We start from the raw sequence: 20,930 nt of genomic DNA, 5'->3' as shown, positions 1-20,930 counted from the left end.
CTTTTCTGGAAAAGTCCTCCACCCATATCCCATGTCTCTGCTCGGGAAAGCAGAGGCAGGAAGTCTGGGACTTGGGGGAGTAAAGGGAGGGACAGGCAGGCAGGGCTCTGGGTTCGAGTTTGAGCTTGGACCTGCTGAAGCCCGCACACTCAGGGTGACCGATGGACCTTTGGGTCTTGCCCTCCCTCTGCTACTCCCCCCCCCCCCCGCCTTCCTCATTTCCTAAATGACCGCCATCTGTCTACGACTCGACCGCCTCTTCTGCAAAATGGCTCTTAAGGCAGCTCTCGCTGGATGGGATCCCCTCAGCCCCCCATGGCTAGCCCTCCTGCCCTGACCACACCTCCTCTGCCTTTGCTCCCACCAGCTCAGCAGCACAACATACCCGGTGGTTGTGAAGATGGGGCATGCGCACTCCGGCATGGGCAAGGTGAGTTCCCGGCTGTGGAAGTGTGTGCATACGTGCACGTGCATATAGTGCATGGGCCTGGCCCTGCGTGTATGCAGGCAGATGTGGGTATATTCAGCACACACCAGTAACACTGTACGATCGTGTGTCCTGGGTGTCTTCATCTGCTTGGACTTGAATTTTCTTGACATTCAACTGTTTTTGTCTGCCCTTTTTCCTGTGGTGTGTTCAGCCGATGTTGTATCCTGTCATTTTGCCAGTGTGCTCAGCCTTGCACATGCGTGTGTGTGTGTGTAGAGGCTCTTGAGGTCCTGTATGCTTTTCTAGCCCAGCCGACTGTGTCTGTGCATATGTAGAAAGCAGACTATTTGTTAGCCCGAGTGTGTCCAAGCTTCTGTTTGTAGAGTGTGTGTGCAGCTGATAGTGTGTCTGGGTGCCCCTAGGCACGTACTGTATATACACACAGCTTTTTTCACAGATTTATTGAGATCTTATTCACACACCATACTACTTACCCATTTAAAGTGGAAAATGACATTAGTAGTCTCAGAGTCGTAGGCACACAACCTCGGGTCTGCTCAGACATGTGTAAAATGGGAGAGCCACAGTTCTGCTTGCTTCAGTGCCTTGGTGTGCCCGCTTAATTTCTGTGTGCTCACCTCACTTGGGTCATGTGTGCACACACACCCCCCGAGGCCCCCACTCCCCACTGCTTTCCTGCCTGGACCACACCCTGATGTCTGCCTCCATGCTCACAGGTCAAAGTGGACAATCAGCATGACTTCCAGGACATCGCAAGCGTTGTGGCGCTGACCAAGACATATGCCACTGCCGAGCCCTTCATCGACGCCAAATACGATGTGCGTGTCCAGAAAATCGGGCAGAACTACAAGGCCTACATGTGAGTAGAGAAGCCAGGACCTGGACAAGGTCCCCTGCACTGCCCTGTGTGGCCCAGTCCCCCTGAGCCCCCCTCTCTCTCTCCCTTTGTCCCCCCAGGAGAACGTCAGTGTCAGGGAACTGGAAGACCAACACTGGCTCTGCAATGCTTGAGCAGATCGCCATGTCTGACAGGTGGGTGGCCTGAACTCAAGGTGCAGAGAGTGGCAGTGTGGCCGCTTAGGTAAGGCACTAACAGGCTCCTCCCCTGCCCCTTGTCTTCTCTTGACAGGTACAAGCTCTGGGTGGATACATGCTCGGAGATTTTTGGGGGACTGGACATCTGTGCAGTGGAAGCGTTGCATGGCAAGGACGGAAGGGACCACATCATTGAGGTGGGAGCACCCACGGGTCAGCGGGGCATAGAGGAAGGAACAGGTGCCTGCCAGGAACACTCCAAACTGTGAAGCGCCCGTGGTTCGGAGGTCCTCTGTGAATGGCAATGCACTGAATAAACTGTAAAGTGCCTTGCGTTTTGGGATATCCCTGGCAAATGGCAAAACATGTATTGGGATATCCCTGGCAAATGGCAAAACAGTTAGTAAACTCTAAAGTGCTTGGTGGACTTGGGCATCCATGGCGAATGGCAAGCATTTGTTAAACTAGAAAGTGTTTTGTGAATTGAGACATTGTTGCAGATGGCAAAGCACTCGGTAACCTTTAAAGTGTTCTGTGAACCCCGCCAATGGCAGCACGCTTTGTAAAAGGACAGAGCCTAGCCAACGAGGAAGCACTGACTGGGAACCATTTTCTGCGAAGGACCAGACAGGGCATATTTTAGGCTCTGTAGGTCATACATACTCAACTTGGCAAAAGCAGTCATGGATGATAGATCACAAAAATCATTGTGGCTGTGTTCTAGTTAAACTTTCCTCATGGATACAGAATGTAAATTTCAGATCGTTTTCACATATCATTAAATCTTCTGATTTTTTTTCAATTATTAAAAAAAAAATCACCCATTCTAAGTTCATGGGCCATACAAAAAGAGGTGGTGGGCTAGATGAGGCGTGCGCCTGCTCATTTGGTCGGCCCTGCTCGGGAGTGCCTCCCCAGTGCCTTGTAAAGCCAAGCCTTCTCACAGTGCGCCATGAGTGAGTGCGTCTTAGAAACCAAAGCTCGCTTCCTCGCCGTCGCCATGCCTTGTGCCAGCTGAAAGCGTGTTGTTACTATGGCTTCCTGTGCACTTCCTGCCTCTGCCCTCACCGCATCCCTCTCCCATCTCCCCCAGGTGGTGGGCTCCTCCATGCCACTCATTGGGGACCACCAGGATGAAGACAAGCAGCTCATCGTAGAGCTCGTGGTGAACAAGATGGCTCAGGCCTTGCCCCGGCAGCGGCAGCAGCAGCAGCAGCAGCAGCAGCGGGATGCCTCACCTGGCAGGGGCTCCCACAGCCAGGTCAGGCCCCTGGTGCTGAGCTAGTGGTGGGGAGGCCAGCCCTGGGGCATGTGGTTTCCTTGAACCCATCATCCACCGGCTAACAACATCACCTTTATGCACAGGAGGTGGCGATTGCCAATTGCTAAAAAAAATGACACATAACTGCTCCCCTGATTGCCCTGAGTGCCTCCTGACCCCCGACTGAGGAGTGGGAGAGTCACCCATCCCATAACTCCCCACCCCCGCCCAGCATCCCTTCAGCTAGGCCACAAGTGGGCAACACCCAGCATACAGGGAACCTGTGTCCCTCTGATTGGTTGATGCTCTGCTGGCTCGGAACTATTTTTAACCTCTCCTGTTCCACTCCTCTGCCGCAGACTCCCTCCCCAGGGGCCCTGCCCTTGGGTCGCCAGACCTCCCAGCAGCCTGCAGGCCCCCCAGCTCAGCAGCGACCTCCACCACAGGGTGAGTATGGGGCCAGCTTTTTCAGCTCTGACCACTCAGCAGGCCGCCCCACCCCTCCCCTGCACTTGCTTATTCTCACATGTGCACTCTCTCTCTTTCTGTCCTCTAGGTGGCCCTCCACAGCCTGGCCCAGGCCCCCAGCGCCAGGGACCCCCGTTGCAGCAGCGCCCGCCCCCACAGGGCCAGCAGCATCTTTCAGGCCTTGGACCCCCAGCTGGCAGCCCCCTGCCACAGCGCCTACCGAGTCCCACATCGGCGCCCCAGCAGCCTGTATCCCAGGCTGCACCTCTGACCCAGGGTCAAGGTCGCCAATCCCGGCCAGTGGCGGGAGGCCCAGGAGCGCCTCCAGCCGCTCGTCCGCCTGCCTCCCCATCTCCCCAGCGCCAGGCGGGTCCCCCACAGGCTACCCGCCAGACATCCGTCTCTGGTCCAGCTCCACCAAAGGCCTCAGGGGCACCACCGGGTGGGCAGCAGCGCCAGGGCCCTCCCCAGAAACCCCCAGGCCCTGCTGGCCCCACACGCCAGGCCAGCCAGGCAGGTCCTGGGCCCCGCACTGGGCCACCCACCACGCAGCAGCCTCGGCCCAGCGGCCCAGGCCCTGCCGGACGTCCTGCCAAGCCACAGCTGGCCCAGAAACCCAGCCAGGACGTGCCGCCACCCGCCACCGCCGCTGCCGGGGGACCCCCGCACCCCCAGCTCAAGTAAGGGGACCCCTACGGAGGCCTCACCTCGCTGCTCACAGAGCAGGCTCCGACCCCGCCACAGCAGCCCGAGCGCCCGGGCTACAGACCCAGGCCCTATTCGGGGATCCCATGAACTCTCTCCAGCCTGAGCCAAACCCCTCCCCAAAGCGTTCGCCCCTCCCCTCCGTCCCAGTTCCTCTGGCCTCCATCCCAGGGATTTCGTGCCAGGATCCCAGAGAAACCACTTTGGGTTCAGATTTCTCCTGAACAGGGCTGGGAAGAGTCCTCTCCAGCAGGCCCTCTGGGCCTGTCCGGTGGCCCTGCCCACTCACCTTCAGGGCTAGAGCCCAGTCCACCCCCTTCACTCTCCTCCTCCCAGCTGCTCCCCAAACCCCACTCCAGGCCTGATTCCTAAACCCTATTTCATTCCGCTCTTCCCAATAGTCTAGGCTCCTTTCTGGTCCATCCCCCAATAATCCTGCAGTCTCCTCCCAAGTCATCCCAACACAGTCTCTACCTTTGCCCCACCCCCACCTCCACCCCCAGCTGAAATCCTGCCCCTCCCAACTGCTCTCCCTCACACTGACTTGCCCCCTGCCAGCCTGTGCTCCCAGAATCCTCACATCCAGCTCGGAGACCTCCCCCCTACCCCACCCCCACCCCCAGGGCCTTCCCCTTTCCATCAGACCAGCCTAGAATTCGGGAATTCAGCTCAGGCCTCTTCCTGTGAATGCATTTTTTCACCTTGGACCTAAGTCCCCCCAGCCTGTCCCAGAGCCCTGTCCTGACCCAGGACGCCACCCACTTGGGGGTCCTCCCAGCCTTGAGAATCCATCAGGGTCCAGGCCCATGGTGGTGGGTGGGAAGGTCACAGGCACAGCCCCAGGATCAGAGGGGCAGGGCTGGGGCCGGGCCTGGGGTAACATTGTGTTTCTCTCCCTTCCTCCCCTTCCTCTTCCCCCCTTCCTCCCATGCCTCCCACCTTGTCTCTCTCTAGCAAATCCCAGTCTCTGACCAATGCCTTCAACCTTCCAGAGCCAGCCCCGCCCAGGCCCAGCCTTAGCCAGGACGAGGTGAAAGCTGAGACCATCCGCAGCCTGAGGAAGTCTTTCGCCAGCCTCTTCTCCGACTGACACCCCACCCTGAGAACCCCCAAATCCCTGGGCAACCCTTCTCTGGGCCCTGAATCCATTTCTCACTTTTGGAGTCTCCAGATCCCTTGAGAACCCCCTCTGCTGGTTCTCCCAGACCCCACTTCTCATTCTTCAAGATGCTCACATCCCTTGAGAAACCTCATGCCTGGTCCTAAACCTCATTCTCCCATCTGCAAGTTCCAGGTCCTTTTAGAACCCCACTCCTGCTCTCCGCCAGGTTGGTGTTAGAACCTCCAAGTTCCCAAAGGCCTCCTCTGCTGGTCTCCCCCAGAGGGCGTTTCCCTTCCTGGAAGCCCCCAAACACCAGGCCACTCGTTTCTAGCTCAGACACCACTTGAGCCTCCTCTGGAGCCCTGAAATTCCTGGAAAACCCCACTCCTGGTCCCAGATCTCCCCAGCACAAGAAACCCCTACCTTTGAGCCCCTTTCCACGGATCTCCTCGCTCTCTCTCTGGAGATCCACACCTTCGAACACCACCCACCACCAGGATTTCCCTGCGCCCACTCCTCCAAGTCCATTCAGCACTTTGGGAGCTCCTCCCACTTCCAGGACCCTTCGGTTCCCCCAGGGACACCCTCCCCAGATTTCCTGCCTCTGACAGCTGTCTTTAAATATGCAAACTCCACCCATCCTCTCAGAATCCTTTGCACATGGAAGGCCAGCGGTCTCCCACTTCCCCACCTTTGCCGTGACGTCTGTGTCTGTGACTGATGTGGCCTCCTCTCGTGCCGTGCTTGGCATATGTGGTCCTCGTTCATCGTGCCGCCTGTGGTGACGCGTGCAGTGACGCTGTTTGTGTGGTCCGCACCTCCCCCTCCCACCTCCACTCCTTGCCTGGACTCACCCCATCCCTCAGCGGCTCTGAACCCCAAGAGAAGAGTCGGGAAGCTAAATAAACAAGCAAAGGCCCAGCAGAATTCTGTGCTTCTTGGTGAAAAAAGAAGGGAGTCCTTGAATGGCAGGGGACACACACACACACACACACAAAAGGGGACCCCCAAATCCACACGGGGTGCTGGGGACCCCAAAATCCAGTGGAAGGCACATCAGGCACAAATTCCAGAGAGGTTCTGAGTGGAATCCCTGCCACAAATCCCATCCTTTAGGGATGGAGGAGCTCCCCAAATTTACAAGTATCCCCAAAGCCAAGAGCAAAACAAATTACGGAGGGGGCAGGGGGTCTCAGTCTTTGGGGGAATCCCCCAATTCCAGACGAACTGGAAGAGCACATTGGGGACCCCTCATCCCCCAGGGTGGGGGATGGGGGATCCTGAGGCAGTATCAAGGCAGAGAAGGAACATTGATTGGTTGGTGGGTGGGCAGGGCTCCTTGGCGTGGCAGGCTGAGATTGGCCCCCGCTGGCTGAGGGTGGGGCCTAAGGCACAAGGCGGGCTGCACTGAGGAGGCAGGCAGGCAGCTCGTCAGCCTGGGTGCGGTGCAAGGAGGGTTCGGAGGCACTCCGCTCAATCTTGGGGAGTGACCGTTGCAGCAGCTCAATCGTGGCCAGGATCTGGAGGTGGGAGGAGGGGAGCGGTGAGCAAGGATGTCCAAAGTCCCGTGGGTACCCTAATACCTCCAGGCCCCAGCCTGATGGGGAAACACACACACCGCATACACCTGGGAGCCTCCAACATGGTTCACAGTCACACCTAGCTCGATCTCTTCCAAGTCCCTCCTCCTCCTCCGAGTCCCTCCAGGGTGCCCAGTCCTCCCAAGTGGTTCACCTGGGGGAAGAGAGGCCGCTCCTCCCGCTGGAACTTGAGGCAGTCAGACAGCAGACGCCGCATGGCCTTGGGGCAGTTGCTGGAGATTTTACTGAGGTCCGGGGACAGATAGCCACGGCCCACCATAAAGATGATCTGGGCAGGGGCAATAGAAAGGAGGTGACCTGGTGTCCAGGCCAGGAAATTCTGGCATTTGAAGGATGCAAGAGGCTCATTTTGGGGGTTCATGGGGTACTCTGAACACTAGAGCTGAGGATTATGGGTCTCTAAGGACATGACAAGATTCTCTACTTACAGAACAGAGGGAGTTAATTTGGGAGGTGTCAAGGATTTCAGGTGTCTGGGGCCCAGAGAATTATGGATCCACAAGTTTTCAGGGAGCTTATGGCCTGGACAGTACTAGGTCTTGAGAAAACATGGAGTTCTGGCTCTAAGGGACCTTGTATTTCTTTGGAGCGTGGGGCCTAGAAGTCTATGGCTCCATGTGGCCTGTATAAGACTATGTTTAGGATCCAAAGACTTGGTAACTGTAGCCTGGGTTTCTGAGGCCTAGGGAGGTTCTGGGCCTTGAACTTGAAGAACTGTGAGAGTCCAGAGCCCCCAATCCCACCAGATAACCAACACCTGGGTGACTGTCAGTGTCTATTTATTCTGGAAGCACAGACGGAATGTTTCTGGAGAAATGAGATTCTGGGCTAAGGAAACTGGGGGATTTTGAGTATCCAGAGGTCCTGGGGGCTTCTGGGTGTTGTGTGGGGGGGACCCAAGGGATTCAAGGGATTCTGGACTTTGACGATTGTGTCACAGAGGAATGTGGATGTGTAGGAAGGAGAGGAACCTGAGTATGGGAGACCAAGAGGATTTATAAAAATTGTCTGGAGTCCAGAGGATTCTGGGAGTTCCCCTCTTAGAAAATTTGAGCTTCCTGGGGCAAGTATGGCATTTTTGATCTGTGCAAAGGAAGGATCTGGAGTGTGGAAGCCTGAAGGGGTCCCACAGTCCAGGGAACTGTGAGTCCGGCGTGCAGCTCACCTGGTCACGGCTGCCAATGTGGCTGTAAGGCAGTGAGCCGGTCATGAGTTCGTAGAGCACAACCCCGTAGGCATAGACGTCCGACTGGAAGCTGTAGGGGTTCGGGTCCTGCATGCGGATCACCTCAGCCGCCTTCAAGAAGCCAGACCAGACAGGGAGGGGAGTGTGGGAGTCAGCGAATGGCTGGCCCATACTCTTACATGCCACTGGCCACAGCAGGTACAACTCAGAGGCACTCAGATGAGGGAGAACGTGAGTAGTTCGGACATCCATAGCTGATGTAGGGATCCCCGTCCCTGCTAAGACCACATACCACAATCCAGGAGCCCATGTCCCCATGGGCCCCTGACCACTGTGGCCCAACTCACCATCCAAAGCACAGAGCCTGAAGGCTGCTCCAAGGGCTGGGCCCCGCTCCACCGCGTCTTCACGGTGGCCAGGCCAAAGTCACCGATCTTCACTGTGAGCCCCTCATGTAGGAAGATGTCCACCAGAGTCAAGGGCCACTACAGGGACTCCTAATAGCCACATCTCTCACCCATGAGTGCCCCAGACCAGAAACCCCTCAATGTCACACAAACCATGCACAACCTGGATGGGAGAGGGGAGCTCCAAGCGATGCCTTCCACATTGGGCCCCCCTCTGTGACTCAGCCAAGAAGGCCCTCAAATGGGATCTGAACCTGCCCTGCCCTGCTCAGAGAATTTCCACACCTCAGACCCTGACCAGTCTCCAAGAATCACACGTGAACCAGGAGCACTTGACTCCTCACCAACAGCCCTCCCCAAAGCCCCCTCGCAGGCTGCTAGCCATGTTGACATAGGCCCCTCCCTCTTCAACCCCAGAACACACCCGTGGGAACCAGCCCTCTAAGCCCTCACCCAGAAACAGGTAGATACTGTTAGACTTGAGGTCTCGGTGGATGATGTTCTTGGCATGGAGGTAGCTGCGGAGGTAGAGGCAGGTAGTAATTGGCTGGGTGCTCCTATACACCTATCTCTCCCCTCCCCCAAACCCTGAGACTCACTCCATGCCCTGGGCAGTCTGCCGGGCCACGTCGATGAGCTGGACCATGTCAAAGCGCGTGTCGGCCACATGTAGGTGGTGGTAGAGGCTGGAGCCCTCGCACCACTGTGTGATGATGGCAAAGCCCGGTCGGGTCATGAAGCCCATGAATAGCAAGATGTTGACATGCCGTGTCTTCCTGTGGGTGGGGAGGAAAAACAGCGACTGTCAGGTCCTTGCTGAACATCGGGAATGGCACTGTTTGTTGCCCTCTTCTGTCACTCCTTTTCACTTTGTCTTTTAGGGCACTCAGGGTCAGACTGCTGCCAGGTTCCATCAGTGTGTGAGACACGTCTGCTGGGGACTTACGCTCTGAGCTTCCTCATCAGTGTCTCCCCACAAAAGCAGGAGGGAGGGAGCAGCAGCCCCACCCCTCTGCCTACCAGCAGCATCTCCAACTGTTAACACCCTCTACACCTCTGCCATAGACCATTACCTGGGCCTGCTGCCAACCCTCTTCACTGATACACTGACATAACACTGAGATAAATGCAAGGTAAACATACTGGTGATACAGTGATTACAGCCTCTTAATTGCCGTGACAGGCTTCGAGGTAGAGTTTGGAGTCTGGGCCCTTGTTACATCCTCAGTTCAAAACTAGACTTCACCAGTTACTGTACAGCCTTGGGGAAGACATTTAACCTCTTTGGGCCTCATGTCCCTCAACTGTACAACTGTGATCACTAGAGTAGCTACCTTACAAGGATGTCCAGTGGAATAAGCGAATAAGCAATCTATAAGGTGCTTAGCGCAGCGCTGAACATACAGAGTAAGCACTCTGAAAATCTCACTCTCAGGAGTGGGCACTGTGCCACAGAGGGTTAAGCCGATGCTACGGATGCCAGTATTATATATTGGAGTGCCAGTTTGAGTGCCAGCTACTCTGCTCCAACCCAGCTTTCTGCTGATGCACACCCTGGGAGGCAGCAGAGAATGGCTTAAAGTACTTAGGTCCCTGCCACCTACATGGGAGACCTGGAGTGAATTCTGAGCTTCTGGCTTTGGCCTGCCCAATCCTGGCTGTTGCAAACATTTCGGGGAGTAAACCAGTACATGGTGTCTCTCCCCCACCCCATTCCTCCCCTTCCCGACTCTCTGCCTCTCAAGTAGATGAAAATAAATGAATAAACATTTGAAAACAAGAAAAAAAATTAAAATGTCATCTTCCTGTTCTTGCTGCTAGGTACATGGGTCTATGTTGCGGGAACTCGGTCTCTATGAATCATTTCTCCCTACTTTGAGAAAATCTTCATTCCTTACAGAAAGAAGTAATAGCCACAGACACACTGCTAGCAGAAATGCAAATAGCATGGATGCCATTTTGCTCACATCAGAGGATAACACAGCACACAAGGATTCTAAATAGTGGTTAAGACTATGGTTAACACTGAATGAGAGTAAAAATGAACAGCATTCAACTGCCAGCTCACAGAGAGGAACCCAGAACAAGAGTTTTCTACTGTGACATTCATTATGAGGATAAAGACTAAGATCACACAAGTGTGTGACACACACTGAAAGTAAAAGAATGGGAAAAGATACACCATGCTGAGAGAAAGCAAAAAAAAGAATGGAGTAGCCATCCTAATATCAGAAAAAAAGGATATTAATACAAAAACTGTTAAAAGAGACAAAGAAGGGCATGATAAAATGATTAAGGGATCAATTCAAAAGGCAGATATGACTATAATAAATGTATATGCACCCAATGCCAGGGCACCTGGCTATTTAAAACAAATGTTAATGGATTTAAAGGGAGAAACAGGCTCTCATACAATAATAATAGGGGACTTCAACATCCTACCTTCATCAATGGACAGATCAACTAGACAGAAAATCAACAAACAACAGAGCCATTCTATACAATGGACAAAACAGATCTAATTGATATCTACAGAACACTTCATCACACAGTTGCAGAATGCACATTCTTTTCATGAGTTCATGGAACATTCTCTGGGACAGACCATATGCTAGGCCATAAAGCAAGTCTCAACAAATTCAAAAAAACTGAAATCATACCACATATCTTTTCTGACCACAATGGAATGAAGCTGGAAATAAGCAACTTCAGAAACTCCAGAAAATATGCATAGACATGGAGACTGAACAACACCCTCCTGAGTGAACAGGGAGGTCACAGAAGAAATCAAAAGAGAAATAAAACAATTCCAGGAAACGAATGAAGATGACAGTACAACATACCAAAACCTAAGGGATACAGCAAAAGCCATGTTAAGAGGGAAGTTTAAGGCCGGTGCCGCGGCTCACTAGGCTAATCCTCCGCCTTGTGGCGCCGGCACACTGGGTTCTAGTCCCGGTCAGGGCGCCGGATTCTGTCCCGGTTGCCCCTCTTCCAGTCCAGCTCTCTGTTGTGGCCAGGGAGTGCAGTGGAGGATGGCCCAAGTACTTGGGCCCTGCACCCCATGGGAGACCAGGAGAAGCACCTGGCTCCTGCCTTCGGGTCAGCGCAGTGCTCCGACCACAGTGCGCTGGCCGCAGGTGGCCACTAGAGGGTGAACCAACGGCAAAAAAGGAAGACCTTTCTCTCTCTCTCTCTCTCTCTCTCTCTCTCTCACTGTCCACTCTGCCTGTCAAAAAATAAAAAAAAAAATTAAAAAAGAGGGAAGTTTATAGCAATTACTGCCTACATCAAAAAATTAGAAAGGCATCAAATAAATGATCTAACAATGCATCTCAAATACCTAAAAACACAAGAACAAATGAAACCCAAAATTAGGAGGAAGAAATAATTAAAATTAGAGAAGCAATTTTTTAAAATTGAGATCAGAAAAATGATACAAAACATCAATGAAATGAATAACTGGTCTTTCAAAAAATAAATAAAATTGATACAATATGGCCCCAACTAACCAAAAAAGGAGAAGATCCAAATTAATAATAATAATAATCAAAGATGAAAAATGAGATATAATAACAGATACCATAGAAATAAAAATTATCAGGAATTACTACAAAGAGCTATATGCCAACAAATTGGAAAATACAGAAAAAATGGATAGATTTCTGGACACATACAATCTACTGAAATTCAGTCATGAAGGTGCAGAAAACCTAAATAGACCAATAACCAAGAAGGAGATTGAATTAGTAATGAAGACCCTCCTAAGAAGGAAAAGTCCAGGACCAGACGGCTTCGTGCTGAATTCTACCAAACTTTTTTTTTTAAGATTTTTTTTTTATTTTTATTTTTTGACAGGCAGAGTGGACAGTGAGAGAGACAGAGAGAAAGGTCTTCCTTTGCTGTTGGTTCATCCTCCGATGGCCGCCACGGCCGGCGCATTGCAGCCGGCGCACCGCGCTGATCCGATGGCAGGAGCCAGGTACTTATCCTGGTCTCCCATGGGGTGCAGGGCCCAAGTACTTGGGCCATCCTCCACTGCACTCCCTGGCCACAGCAGAGAGCTGGACTGGAAGAGGGGCAACCGGGACAGAATCTGGCGCCCTGACCGGGACTAGAACCCGGTGTGCCGGCGCCGCAAGGTGGAGGATTAGTCTAGTGAGCTGCGGCGCCGGCCAGCTATATAGTTATATATATAGTTATGAAAATTTTAACCAAAGCCATTAGCAAGTAAAAGAAATCAAAGGGAAATAAATTGGAAAGGAGGAAGTCAAATTATCCCTGTTGCAGACGAAATGATCCTATATAGGGAAATCAAAAGACTCCACTAAGAGACTACTGGAACTCATACAAGAGTTTGGTAAGGTTGTAAAATCAACACACAAAAATCAATAGCCTTTGTATACATAGACAATGCCATGGCTAAGAAAGAACTTGTAAGATTAGTCCCATTCACAATAGTGACAAAAAATGTTAAATACCTTGGAATAAATTTAACCAAGGATATGAAATATTTCTACAATGAAAATTACAAAACATTAAAGAAAGAAATAAAAAAAAACACACAAAAAATAGAAGAATCTTCTATGTTTGTGGATTGGAATAATTAATATTATCAAAATGTCCATACTACCAAAAGCAATTTACAGATTGAATGCGATTCCGATCAAAATAACAATGGCATTCTTCTCAAATCTAGGAAAAACAATGCTAAAATGATATGGAAACACAAGAGACCCAGAATAGCTAAAGCAATCTTAAACAATGAAAACAAAGCTGCATATTTCTTTTTTTGTATTTGACAGGTAGAGTTATAGAAGTGAGAGAGAGAGACAGAGAGAAAGGTCTTCCCTCTGTTGGTTCATCCCCCAAATGGCCCCCCAAAGCCAGGAGCCAGGTGCTTCTTCCTGGTCTCCCATGCAGGTGTAGGGCCCAAGCACTTGGGCCATCCTCCACTGCCCTCTCGGGCCACAGCAGAGAGCTGGACTGGAAGAGGAGCTACTGGGACTAGAACCCAGTGCCCATATGTGATGCCGGCACCGCAGGGATTAACCAAGTGAGCCACAGCGCTGGCCCTAAAATACCATATTTCAAGACATACCTCAGGGGAGTTACAATCATGCCTGGTACTGGCATGAAAATAGGCATGTAGACAGATCAACAGAACAGAGTAGAAACCCTCCAAATTAATCCATGCATCTAGAACCAACTAATCTTTGACAAAGGAGCTAAAATCAATCCCTGGACAAAGGACAGTCTCTTCAACAAATGGTGCTTAGAAAATTGGATCTGCACATGCAGAAGTATGAAACAAGACCTTACACCTTATACAAAAATCAACTCAAAATGGATCAAGGAGTTAATTCTATGACCTGATACCATCAAATTACTAGAGGAGAACTTTTGGGAAACTCTGTAAGATACTGGCATAGGCAAAGACTTCTTGTAAAGACCCCAGAAGCACAGGCAATAAAAGCAAAAATAGACAAATAGGATTACATCAAGCTAAGAAGCTTCTATTCTGCAAAGGAAACACTCAACAAAGTGAAGAGGCAATCAACAGAATGGAAGAAAATTTTTACAATCTATGGAACTGATTAATATCCAGAATCTATAAAGAGCTCAAGAAACTCAACAACTAAATAAACAATCCAGTTAAGAAATGGGCAAAGGACATGAAGAGGCATTTTTCTAAGGATGAAATTCAAATGGCTAACAGACACGAGAAAATTCTCAGGTCCACTAGTGACCAAGGAAATGCAAATCAAAACCATAATGATGTTTCACTTCACCCCAGTTAGAATGGCTATCATACAAAAATAAAAAAAAATAAGTAAATGCTGGTGAGGATATGGGGGAAAGGGTCCCCTAATTAATTGTTCATGGGAATGTAAACTAGTACAACCGTTATGGAAAACAGTATGGAGATTCCTCAGAAATCTGAAAATAGGTCTACAGTATGTCCCAGCCATCCCACTCCCAGGAATTTACCCAAGTGAAATGAAATCATCATATAAATGAGTTATCTGTACCCCCATATTTATTGCAGCTGAATTCACAATAGTTAAGAAATGGAATCAACCCCTATGCCTATCAGCTGGTGACTGGATAAAGAAATTGTGGTATATATACACTATGGAGTACTAATGAAATCCTGTTTTTTGCAACAAAGTGGTTGCAACTGGAAATCATTATGCTTAGTGAAATAAGCCCATCCCAAAAAGACCAATATAATTTCCTTGATCTGTAGTAATAGAGTACAAAAAATGTTATGTATATTAGCAAAATGGACATTTTGAGATTTTATTATTGTTTAAAGCCCTTGTCTATACTGTTGAGGAACAGTGGTTTTTTCTTCTATTTGTGTGTGGGGGGGTAAGCTTGATTACAAAATAAACTGGAAATATATCCTTAAAAAGAGATTTTAAAAGAAAAAATAAGAAAGGAAGGAAGAATGAGGGTAGGAGTATGGGTGGCAGGGAAGGTAGGATGGGAGGTATCACAATGTTCCTAAATCTGTATATATGAAAATACATGAAATTTGTTCACCTTACATAAATAAAAAATAAAAATAAATCACACAAGTAACAATTAATGATACAGACTCTGTGACATAATTGCACCCACTGGATAGAGTGCAAAAAGCCTGTGTCAACAGCCCCAGAGTGGTAGATGCTGCCAGGTACAACCTCCACGATATATGGGTACATGAGACTATGCTGTGTAGGAACGACAGTGACAAAAAGGGACCACCTGGGTTTCACAGTGTGAATGAAGTACTAGTATTAATTACTGATCAATTATAGCACCTATAATATTACAGAATCATTATGATAATGATGATAATGACTAGTGCTTTTTAAAATTAAGAACAAGAACATGCCACAGTACTATATCATTAATGATGTGGTACAAGCAAGCAAAGGGCAAGGCTGGCCGCAGGCCTGCCTGGCACAGTGGTTAACTAATGTTAGACTCCTCATGCAAGGGTCCATAATGCTGTGAACCATGCCCTCAGCCCCCACCCCCTGGAACCAGTTCACAGCAAGCAAATGACAAGACCCCCACTGGGGGATGCATGGCTGCTACTTCCTATCAGTATTCACCCAAACACCCACGCAAGCATCCCAAGAGGGTCTCCAAACTTGCCCCAGGGGGCAAGACAGGGAAAAGACTTTCAACCACCATTGGAACACAACACAAACACAGGTCCCATCCAGGCAGGGCCCCAAGCACAGCTTTTGCCCCAAAAGGTGCCCAGCTGTGCCTGCCATGCCCCCCAAAAAACCTCTCCCTCCCCCCACCCCCCACCCCGATGCAACCTCACCTGAGCACCTGCATCTCATTCTTGAAGGCCTGGGCCTGCTCGGCTGTGGGCTGGGCCACCTTGAGCACCTTCACGGCCACGTCGCCATGCCACCGTCCACGAAACACGGTGCCAAATGAGCCAGTCCCGATCCTCTTCAGCAGCTGCACCTCACTGGGGGGTACCTCCCAGTAATAGCCTGAGTCCCGGTACCCCAGGTTCTTCTGTGGGTCAGGCAGGTGGCATCTGAAGGGCCTGGGGCCTGCCATGTCCCACATCCCACTTCCCACATCCCACATCCCTCAGCCTGTGGTGCCCTCCAAAGGTTCCTCCTTGAACGTACCACTTTCTTCTTGTCATCGGCCGTGGACTTCCGCTCTCGTTGCTCTGATGGTGACTTGGAATGTGGGGACTTCCTCCCCGAGGACATGCTGGCCGGGCTGGGGCTTCCCCGGGGGGCTCCATCACCACCACCTCTACCACCAGCAGCTGCAGTGGTGGAGAGCATGAGTGGAGGCAGGTGGGAGTGGCAGGGGTGGGGGAGGGGCAGGGTATGGGTTTCACGGGGCTCACCATCAGTGCCGAAACTCTGGGCAGTGAGCTGGAAGAAGAGAGACAGGGGTCAAAGCGAGGATGTGGAGGCCAGGAGGAATGGTTCTCCCCTCTGCCCAGCATGCCCCTGGGCACCCACCTGCATGAGGCTGGAGTCCGTGGGGGCTGCGGTGCTGACCATGTGGACATTGGGAGTGGACGTGGAGCGGATGCGCTGAAGGGGGGCGTTGGCCGGGGCAGGGAAGGGGAACCGCTCCGGGTCATGGTGCTGGGTGCAGGAGCTGATGGGGGAAAGTCTGTGAAATCACTGTGGAATGAATCCGAGAACCAAGAGATCTCCCTCCACCAGCAGGCACCAGCTCCCGGGGTTGCCCCACAATTCATTTGCTCAAGAGACATTTATTGAGTGCCTGCAGTGTGCCAGACACCGCCCCAGGAGGTAAAAGTAAAACTGTAAACACCACCAATGAAAGCTCTTGCTCTCCTGGGGCTGACATTCCAGTAGGGGCAGAGAGAAATACAAAACAAAGAAATGCATAATATGCCACCCAGTGACAGGTGCAAGGAAGAAAAAAAACAAAGCAAAAAAAAAAAAAAAGGAGACAGAAAGAGGCCCTGGGGGGTGGGAAGGGTAGGGAAAGACTTCTCTCAGCTAGGGACCTAGCAAAGACAAGTTGCCGAAGGGGGAGGAGGGAAGAGGGTGACACTGTATAAATATGTATTAGACAGGTTCTAGTAGACAAATATTAGACATGGTCTACTCAAATAGATTATGGATTACAGAACATGCATCATCTATAATGGAGTGGCAATGTTTAAAACTATACATAATGTAATGGTACATGTTATACATGTTACACATATGATATGTTACACACATTATCACATTATAAAAATATTTCTTCATGCTCATTTTCCTAAAATAAAATTCAAAGGTAATGCATCTACACACACCCAAAATTACAAATAATACAATACCCTATCCTTACTTTTTTATATAAAAATATATGGTGCTCTCCATTATATAAAAATATGATGTAACACAACACAGAATACAGTAACATAAATGTTATATAAATATATACACATTACAAATTATATTAGAGTAACAATATATTTTAATATAGATATATTATTGTATTATAATACTTAACATCAAAGAGATTTGTGTATAAGGGAAGTAGCTTATGATAAAATAATATGTATTTTAAAGTGGGAAGGCTTGAGCATGGTTATAGTGGTAGAACAATTAACAGTGTAGTTAGATGCTTATGAATACGCACAATTAATAATCAAAAGAATAGAATATTTACTCTATGCCAGATTCTGTTCTAATTAATCACTGGGCAAATCTTTAATTCATTTACTCCTCATATTAGGACTCTATTTGGTAGAAACCATCATTACCTCATCTTTCCAAATGGGAAAACTGAGGCCCAAAGAGACTAGTGATTTGCCCAAGGTCATGCAGCCCCACGCCCTCACCTGCAGGTACTGAGTCCCTGCTAGTCAAGTACACCAATGTATAAAGTGCGGCTTGTGGGGGTCCCGGGGCCCCCAGACCTTCTTGTGTAGTAGCCCTTGAGCTCAGGCATCCCTACCTGGGACCCTGGGGGGTGAGTGGCTCATTCAGGGGGCGGCTGGAGGGAGCCTCATGCTGCCTGGAGCTTCCGGACAAATCCTGGATGCTGTGGTAGAACCTTGAGGGCATGCAGGGTATAAAGCAAAGCCGTGTAGGTGAGCTGTGCCTCCGGGCCTTGTGATGGGGCCTCCATCCTTCCCCTCCCCCGCCCCACCCCCCAGCCAGGCTCACTGTCGGCGGCTGGTACTCATGTCCACACACACTGTGGGAACCTTGGAGGAACAATGCTGGTGGAACTTGTAGCCACAGGTTTGGCAGCGGAAACCATGGAACAGAAACTTAAGGCAGAAGTCACAGAATGCCAGGCTGAAGAAGGTCTTGCGCACCTGCCACGGCACAACAGTGAAGCTTGAGGCCCGGTCAAGGGCCCTCCTCACCCCCACCCCGCCTCAGCCTGCCCGACTGGTCCCCCTGCACTCACAAAATTGTGCATGGTCAGCGGGACGTCTTCAAGGACCTCAACAATGAGCTCCTCGCCATCCAGGGGGGCGATGGCCGTGTCCCAGGCAGTGACTGTCTTTCGCCTACAGGTGGCATGGAAGGGAATGACTGGTGGTGGTGGTGGGGGGGGGAGGACAGGAGCCAGGGGGAAGCAGGTTCCCCTCCCCCATCCCAAGGCCTTTTAAGCCTGCCATTCATGCAGTGATTCTGGTATGTTTAATTCTCATCACAGCAACGCTAGGATGGAGTCAAGCATTTTTGCCCCCATTTCACAAAAGGAAGAACAGATGCCAGAGGGAGTCAGTGACCTGCCCAGGGCCACAGGGTAAGGAGTCACAGGATGACGTGAAGGGACCATGCTCCTCACCATGAGACAAGAAGAAAATGAGACTAAACCACTACATCTCAGAAGTGACATCTCAGAAGTGCTAAGCTGCCCGGTGCTGGTTGAATGAAACCAATAAAACACGATGTGTGCACTGAAGAAGAAACCACACAACCTCAGCACGCAGGAACGAGCAGAAGGCCAGAGAGGGCCAAGTCATCAGAAAAGGGGAAACCGAGGAAAGACAGAATTGGGGACTCAATGAAATTTTTAAAGAACGAGACAGGTAAACTCTGGGAGGAGCTGACAGAGCAGAGTGGAGGCGGGGGGGACTTTGGGGCCCAGGGTAGAGTGAGCTATGACCATAAAGGCCACTAAACTAACGGAACGAAAGCAGGGCCATTGGCATTGTTTCACTGCATGAACGGAAGATGCTACAACAGCGCGAAGAAGGAGTGAGACGGCTCTGAGGCAGGGAGCGGAGTGGGTGGGCGCGGGGCTGTCACACTTACCCCTTGATGAGTCGGTACACCACACAGCAGTCCTGATTGAGACCCCGCACTTTGAGGGCCTTGTCTAGAGAGTCGTAGACACTCATGCCATCCCGGACAGTTATCTGTGTGTGTGCGTGCAGAAGCAAGTACCCTCAGCAGTCCACAGGGGTCCCAGGTGACTCAACCCTCTGCAGAGGCCGCCCCCGAACCCCACCCCCCTCCTGATCTCCCACTGAGAACTGGGTTCAACCCTAGCCAGCCTCGCTGCTGTGACTTACCACCGTGCGTTGCTTGTTGGGCAGGTACACTTTCACGGTGCCCACTGCCCGGGACGGCTCGGCCCCGTTGGCAGGGGGACCTCGTGGCGGCTCCATGGAGCCTAAGACTTTGTCAAGACGGGCTGAGGTGGTGCTGGGCAGGTGCCATGAGGCTCCTAGGAGGAGACAAACAAAGGAGGAATTCAGAAGTCTAGTGATGACAGTCGGAGAGCCACGTGGCCGGAGACAAAAACAAAATTCCAACTCCAGGATCCCATTCCACTCTGCATACTCGTTTCCACACAACAGCTGGAGGGAGTCTGTTAACACTGGAACTTCATCCAATCCCGCCTCCGCTCAGACTTTCCTTGGTGCTTATCTCGGCGTGCTGGGGTGCCGAGGGCTCGGGTTCACCGCACGGGGCACGGAGAGGAGGGACAGAGAAGCAGGGAACACTCTGCAAAGAGGCACACTCTGTGCTGGGACTGATGGGGGAGTCAGCCCACATGTACTAGGGGTGCCAGAAGCATAATGGCCATGAACAGGTTGTTCAGGCTTTCTGATGGAGAGTGGTGGTTCCCAGGTACCATGCTGAGGGAGGAAACGAGGCTCATGGTACTGCCCTCAGTTTGGGTAGAAGGCAGGCTGCACCAAGCTGTGCTGGCAAAGGACACCGTGCACATCCCTAAGCACTGGGGTGCAATGTGGATGGTAGCATCACAGACACTGTGTTAGGGAGCTAGGAGAGGTCACCAGGCCCAGATCAGCAGTGCACACAGGAATCACCAGACACTATGCTGATGGGCATTTAATAAGGGCCACTAGGGACTGTCATGGAGACAGAGGTGGATCTCAGGGGCCGGCAGACATCGGGCCAAACACAAGTGATAGTGGTGGGCGCACCACACGTTGTCCTGAGGAAAGGGAAAAAGGGAAGGTAATGGAAGGGAAGGTGACAAAAATAGAGGTGGTGGACGGGAGGGGGCTCCAAAATTCTCCTGATAGCTAATGAGGGGTCACAGACACATGACTCGTATAAACCGAGTGGGCAATTCACGGAAGGAAATTGGGGAGGATTAAGGAGGGGAAATGGGGGACTCCTCTTGATATTCCCTTGGAGGTCAGGCAGTGATCCAGAATAAGAACATTAGGGAATGAGCCGCAACTCCATGCACTCCCTGGAGCTGGTAACAGAAGGTCATCGCACCCCTTAAGAGGCTTAAGACACAACCCTGGAACCAGGTACCCCAGCCCCAGACCCCACTCGGCCTGGTCCCGCCTCCCGAAGGGGTCCAGGTTCTGCGCAGGCGCGCTGGCACTTGCGGCGGGCGAAACCATCACGACTGCCTTGCTCCTGTCTTATCCACCCTACCCCCGCTGTCTACGATGGTCTCGCCCCGGGTCAAACCACTCCTCCGGTTCCGGGCGGGGGGCGCCGAGGCCCAGGCGCAGCCATCCTGGAGCTGAGTTTTTGGTCCGGGCGCCCTGCCCGTGTCTGGCGGTCGCTCCAACAACCGAACCCTGTCGGACCCGCCCTCACCTGTCACGCCGCTACAGCCGCCGCCGCCTCCATCTTGGGCCTGTCTTCTTGGTTCCTCACACAATCCGCCTCTACCACCCCTCGGATTTTCTCCATTGGCTCTGCGGGACTCGGCCCTCCATTTTTATTGGATTAGCGTCACGCCTGTCAAGTCAGA

The 20,930-nt window shown here is 51.4% G+C and overlaps 2 protein-coding genes across 3 annotated transcripts in view; one reads left to right on the top strand and one right to left on the bottom strand.

Moving 5' to 3' along the window:
- SYN1 (synapsin I) overlaps positions 1 to 5,949 on the top strand; it is a 58,904-nt gene extending 52,955 nt beyond the window's left edge. Inside the window, exons 6-13 of one of the 2 annotated variants that reach the window (XM_070066987.2) lie at positions 368 to 430; positions 1,168 to 1,310; positions 1,409 to 1,483; positions 1,581 to 1,683; positions 2,580 to 2,747; positions 3,107 to 3,194; positions 3,304 to 3,895; positions 4,875 to 5,949. In XM_070066987.2, the coding sequence (XP_069923088.1) occupies positions 368 to 430; positions 1,168 to 1,310; positions 1,409 to 1,483; positions 1,581 to 1,683; positions 2,580 to 2,747; positions 3,107 to 3,194; positions 3,304 to 3,895; positions 4,875 to 5,010 (1,368 nt within the window). In that variant the 3' untranslated portion in view covers positions 5,011 to 5,949. The remainder of the gene's footprint in view (positions 1 to 367; positions 431 to 1,167; positions 1,311 to 1,408; positions 1,484 to 1,580; positions 1,684 to 2,579; positions 2,748 to 3,106; positions 3,195 to 3,303; positions 3,896 to 4,874) is intronic. The other variant, XM_070066988.2, reaches the window with a different exon arrangement.
- On the bottom strand, positions 5,940 to 20,930 carry ARAF (A-Raf proto-oncogene, serine/threonine kinase). The gene is made up of 16 exons (XM_008272552.5): positions 20,774 to 20,930; positions 19,255 to 19,409; positions 18,995 to 19,098; positions 18,138 to 18,240; positions 17,888 to 18,042; positions 17,676 to 17,774; positions 16,214 to 16,355; positions 16,096 to 16,123; positions 15,866 to 16,011; positions 15,544 to 15,746; positions 8,816 to 8,992; positions 8,688 to 8,734; positions 8,157 to 8,275; positions 7,789 to 7,920; positions 6,757 to 6,891; positions 5,940 to 6,542 (listed from the first exon to the last, which is right to left on the bottom strand). Exons 2-16 carry the CDS (start codon positions 19,348 to 19,350, stop codon positions 6,408 to 6,410), a joined length of 1,821 nt encoding a protein of 606 aa, XP_008270774.1. The 5' UTR covers positions 19,351 to 19,409; positions 20,774 to 20,930; the 3' UTR covers positions 5,940 to 6,407.

The sequence above is a fragment of the Oryctolagus cuniculus genome, chromosome X (assembly GCF_051225735.1).
Source record: "Oryctolagus cuniculus isolate XC-2025 breed Fujian yellow rabbit chromosome X, ASM5122573v1, whole genome shotgun sequence".
Taxonomy (NCBI): domain Eukaryota; kingdom Metazoa; phylum Chordata; class Mammalia; order Lagomorpha; family Leporidae; genus Oryctolagus; species Oryctolagus cuniculus.
Note: the sequence above shows the minus strand (reverse complement) of the source record. Positions and strands in the feature narration are given on the sequence as shown.

Bases quoted from the DNA above. Each gene is read 5' to 3' on its own strand.
- ARAF (XM_008272552.5), bottom strand. From the start codon at position 19,350: ATGGAGCCGCCACGAGGTCCCCCTGCCAACGGGGCCGAGCCGTCCCGG. The intron at 15,747-15,865 runs GTACGTTCAAGG...CCTGACCCACAG, and splicing joins CCGATGACAAGAAGAAAGTG to AAGAACCTGGGGTACCGGGA. The intron at 6,543-6,756 runs GTGAACCACTTG...TCCCACCTCCAG, and splicing joins AGCGGCCTCTCTTCCCCCAG to ATCCTGGCCACGATTGAGCT.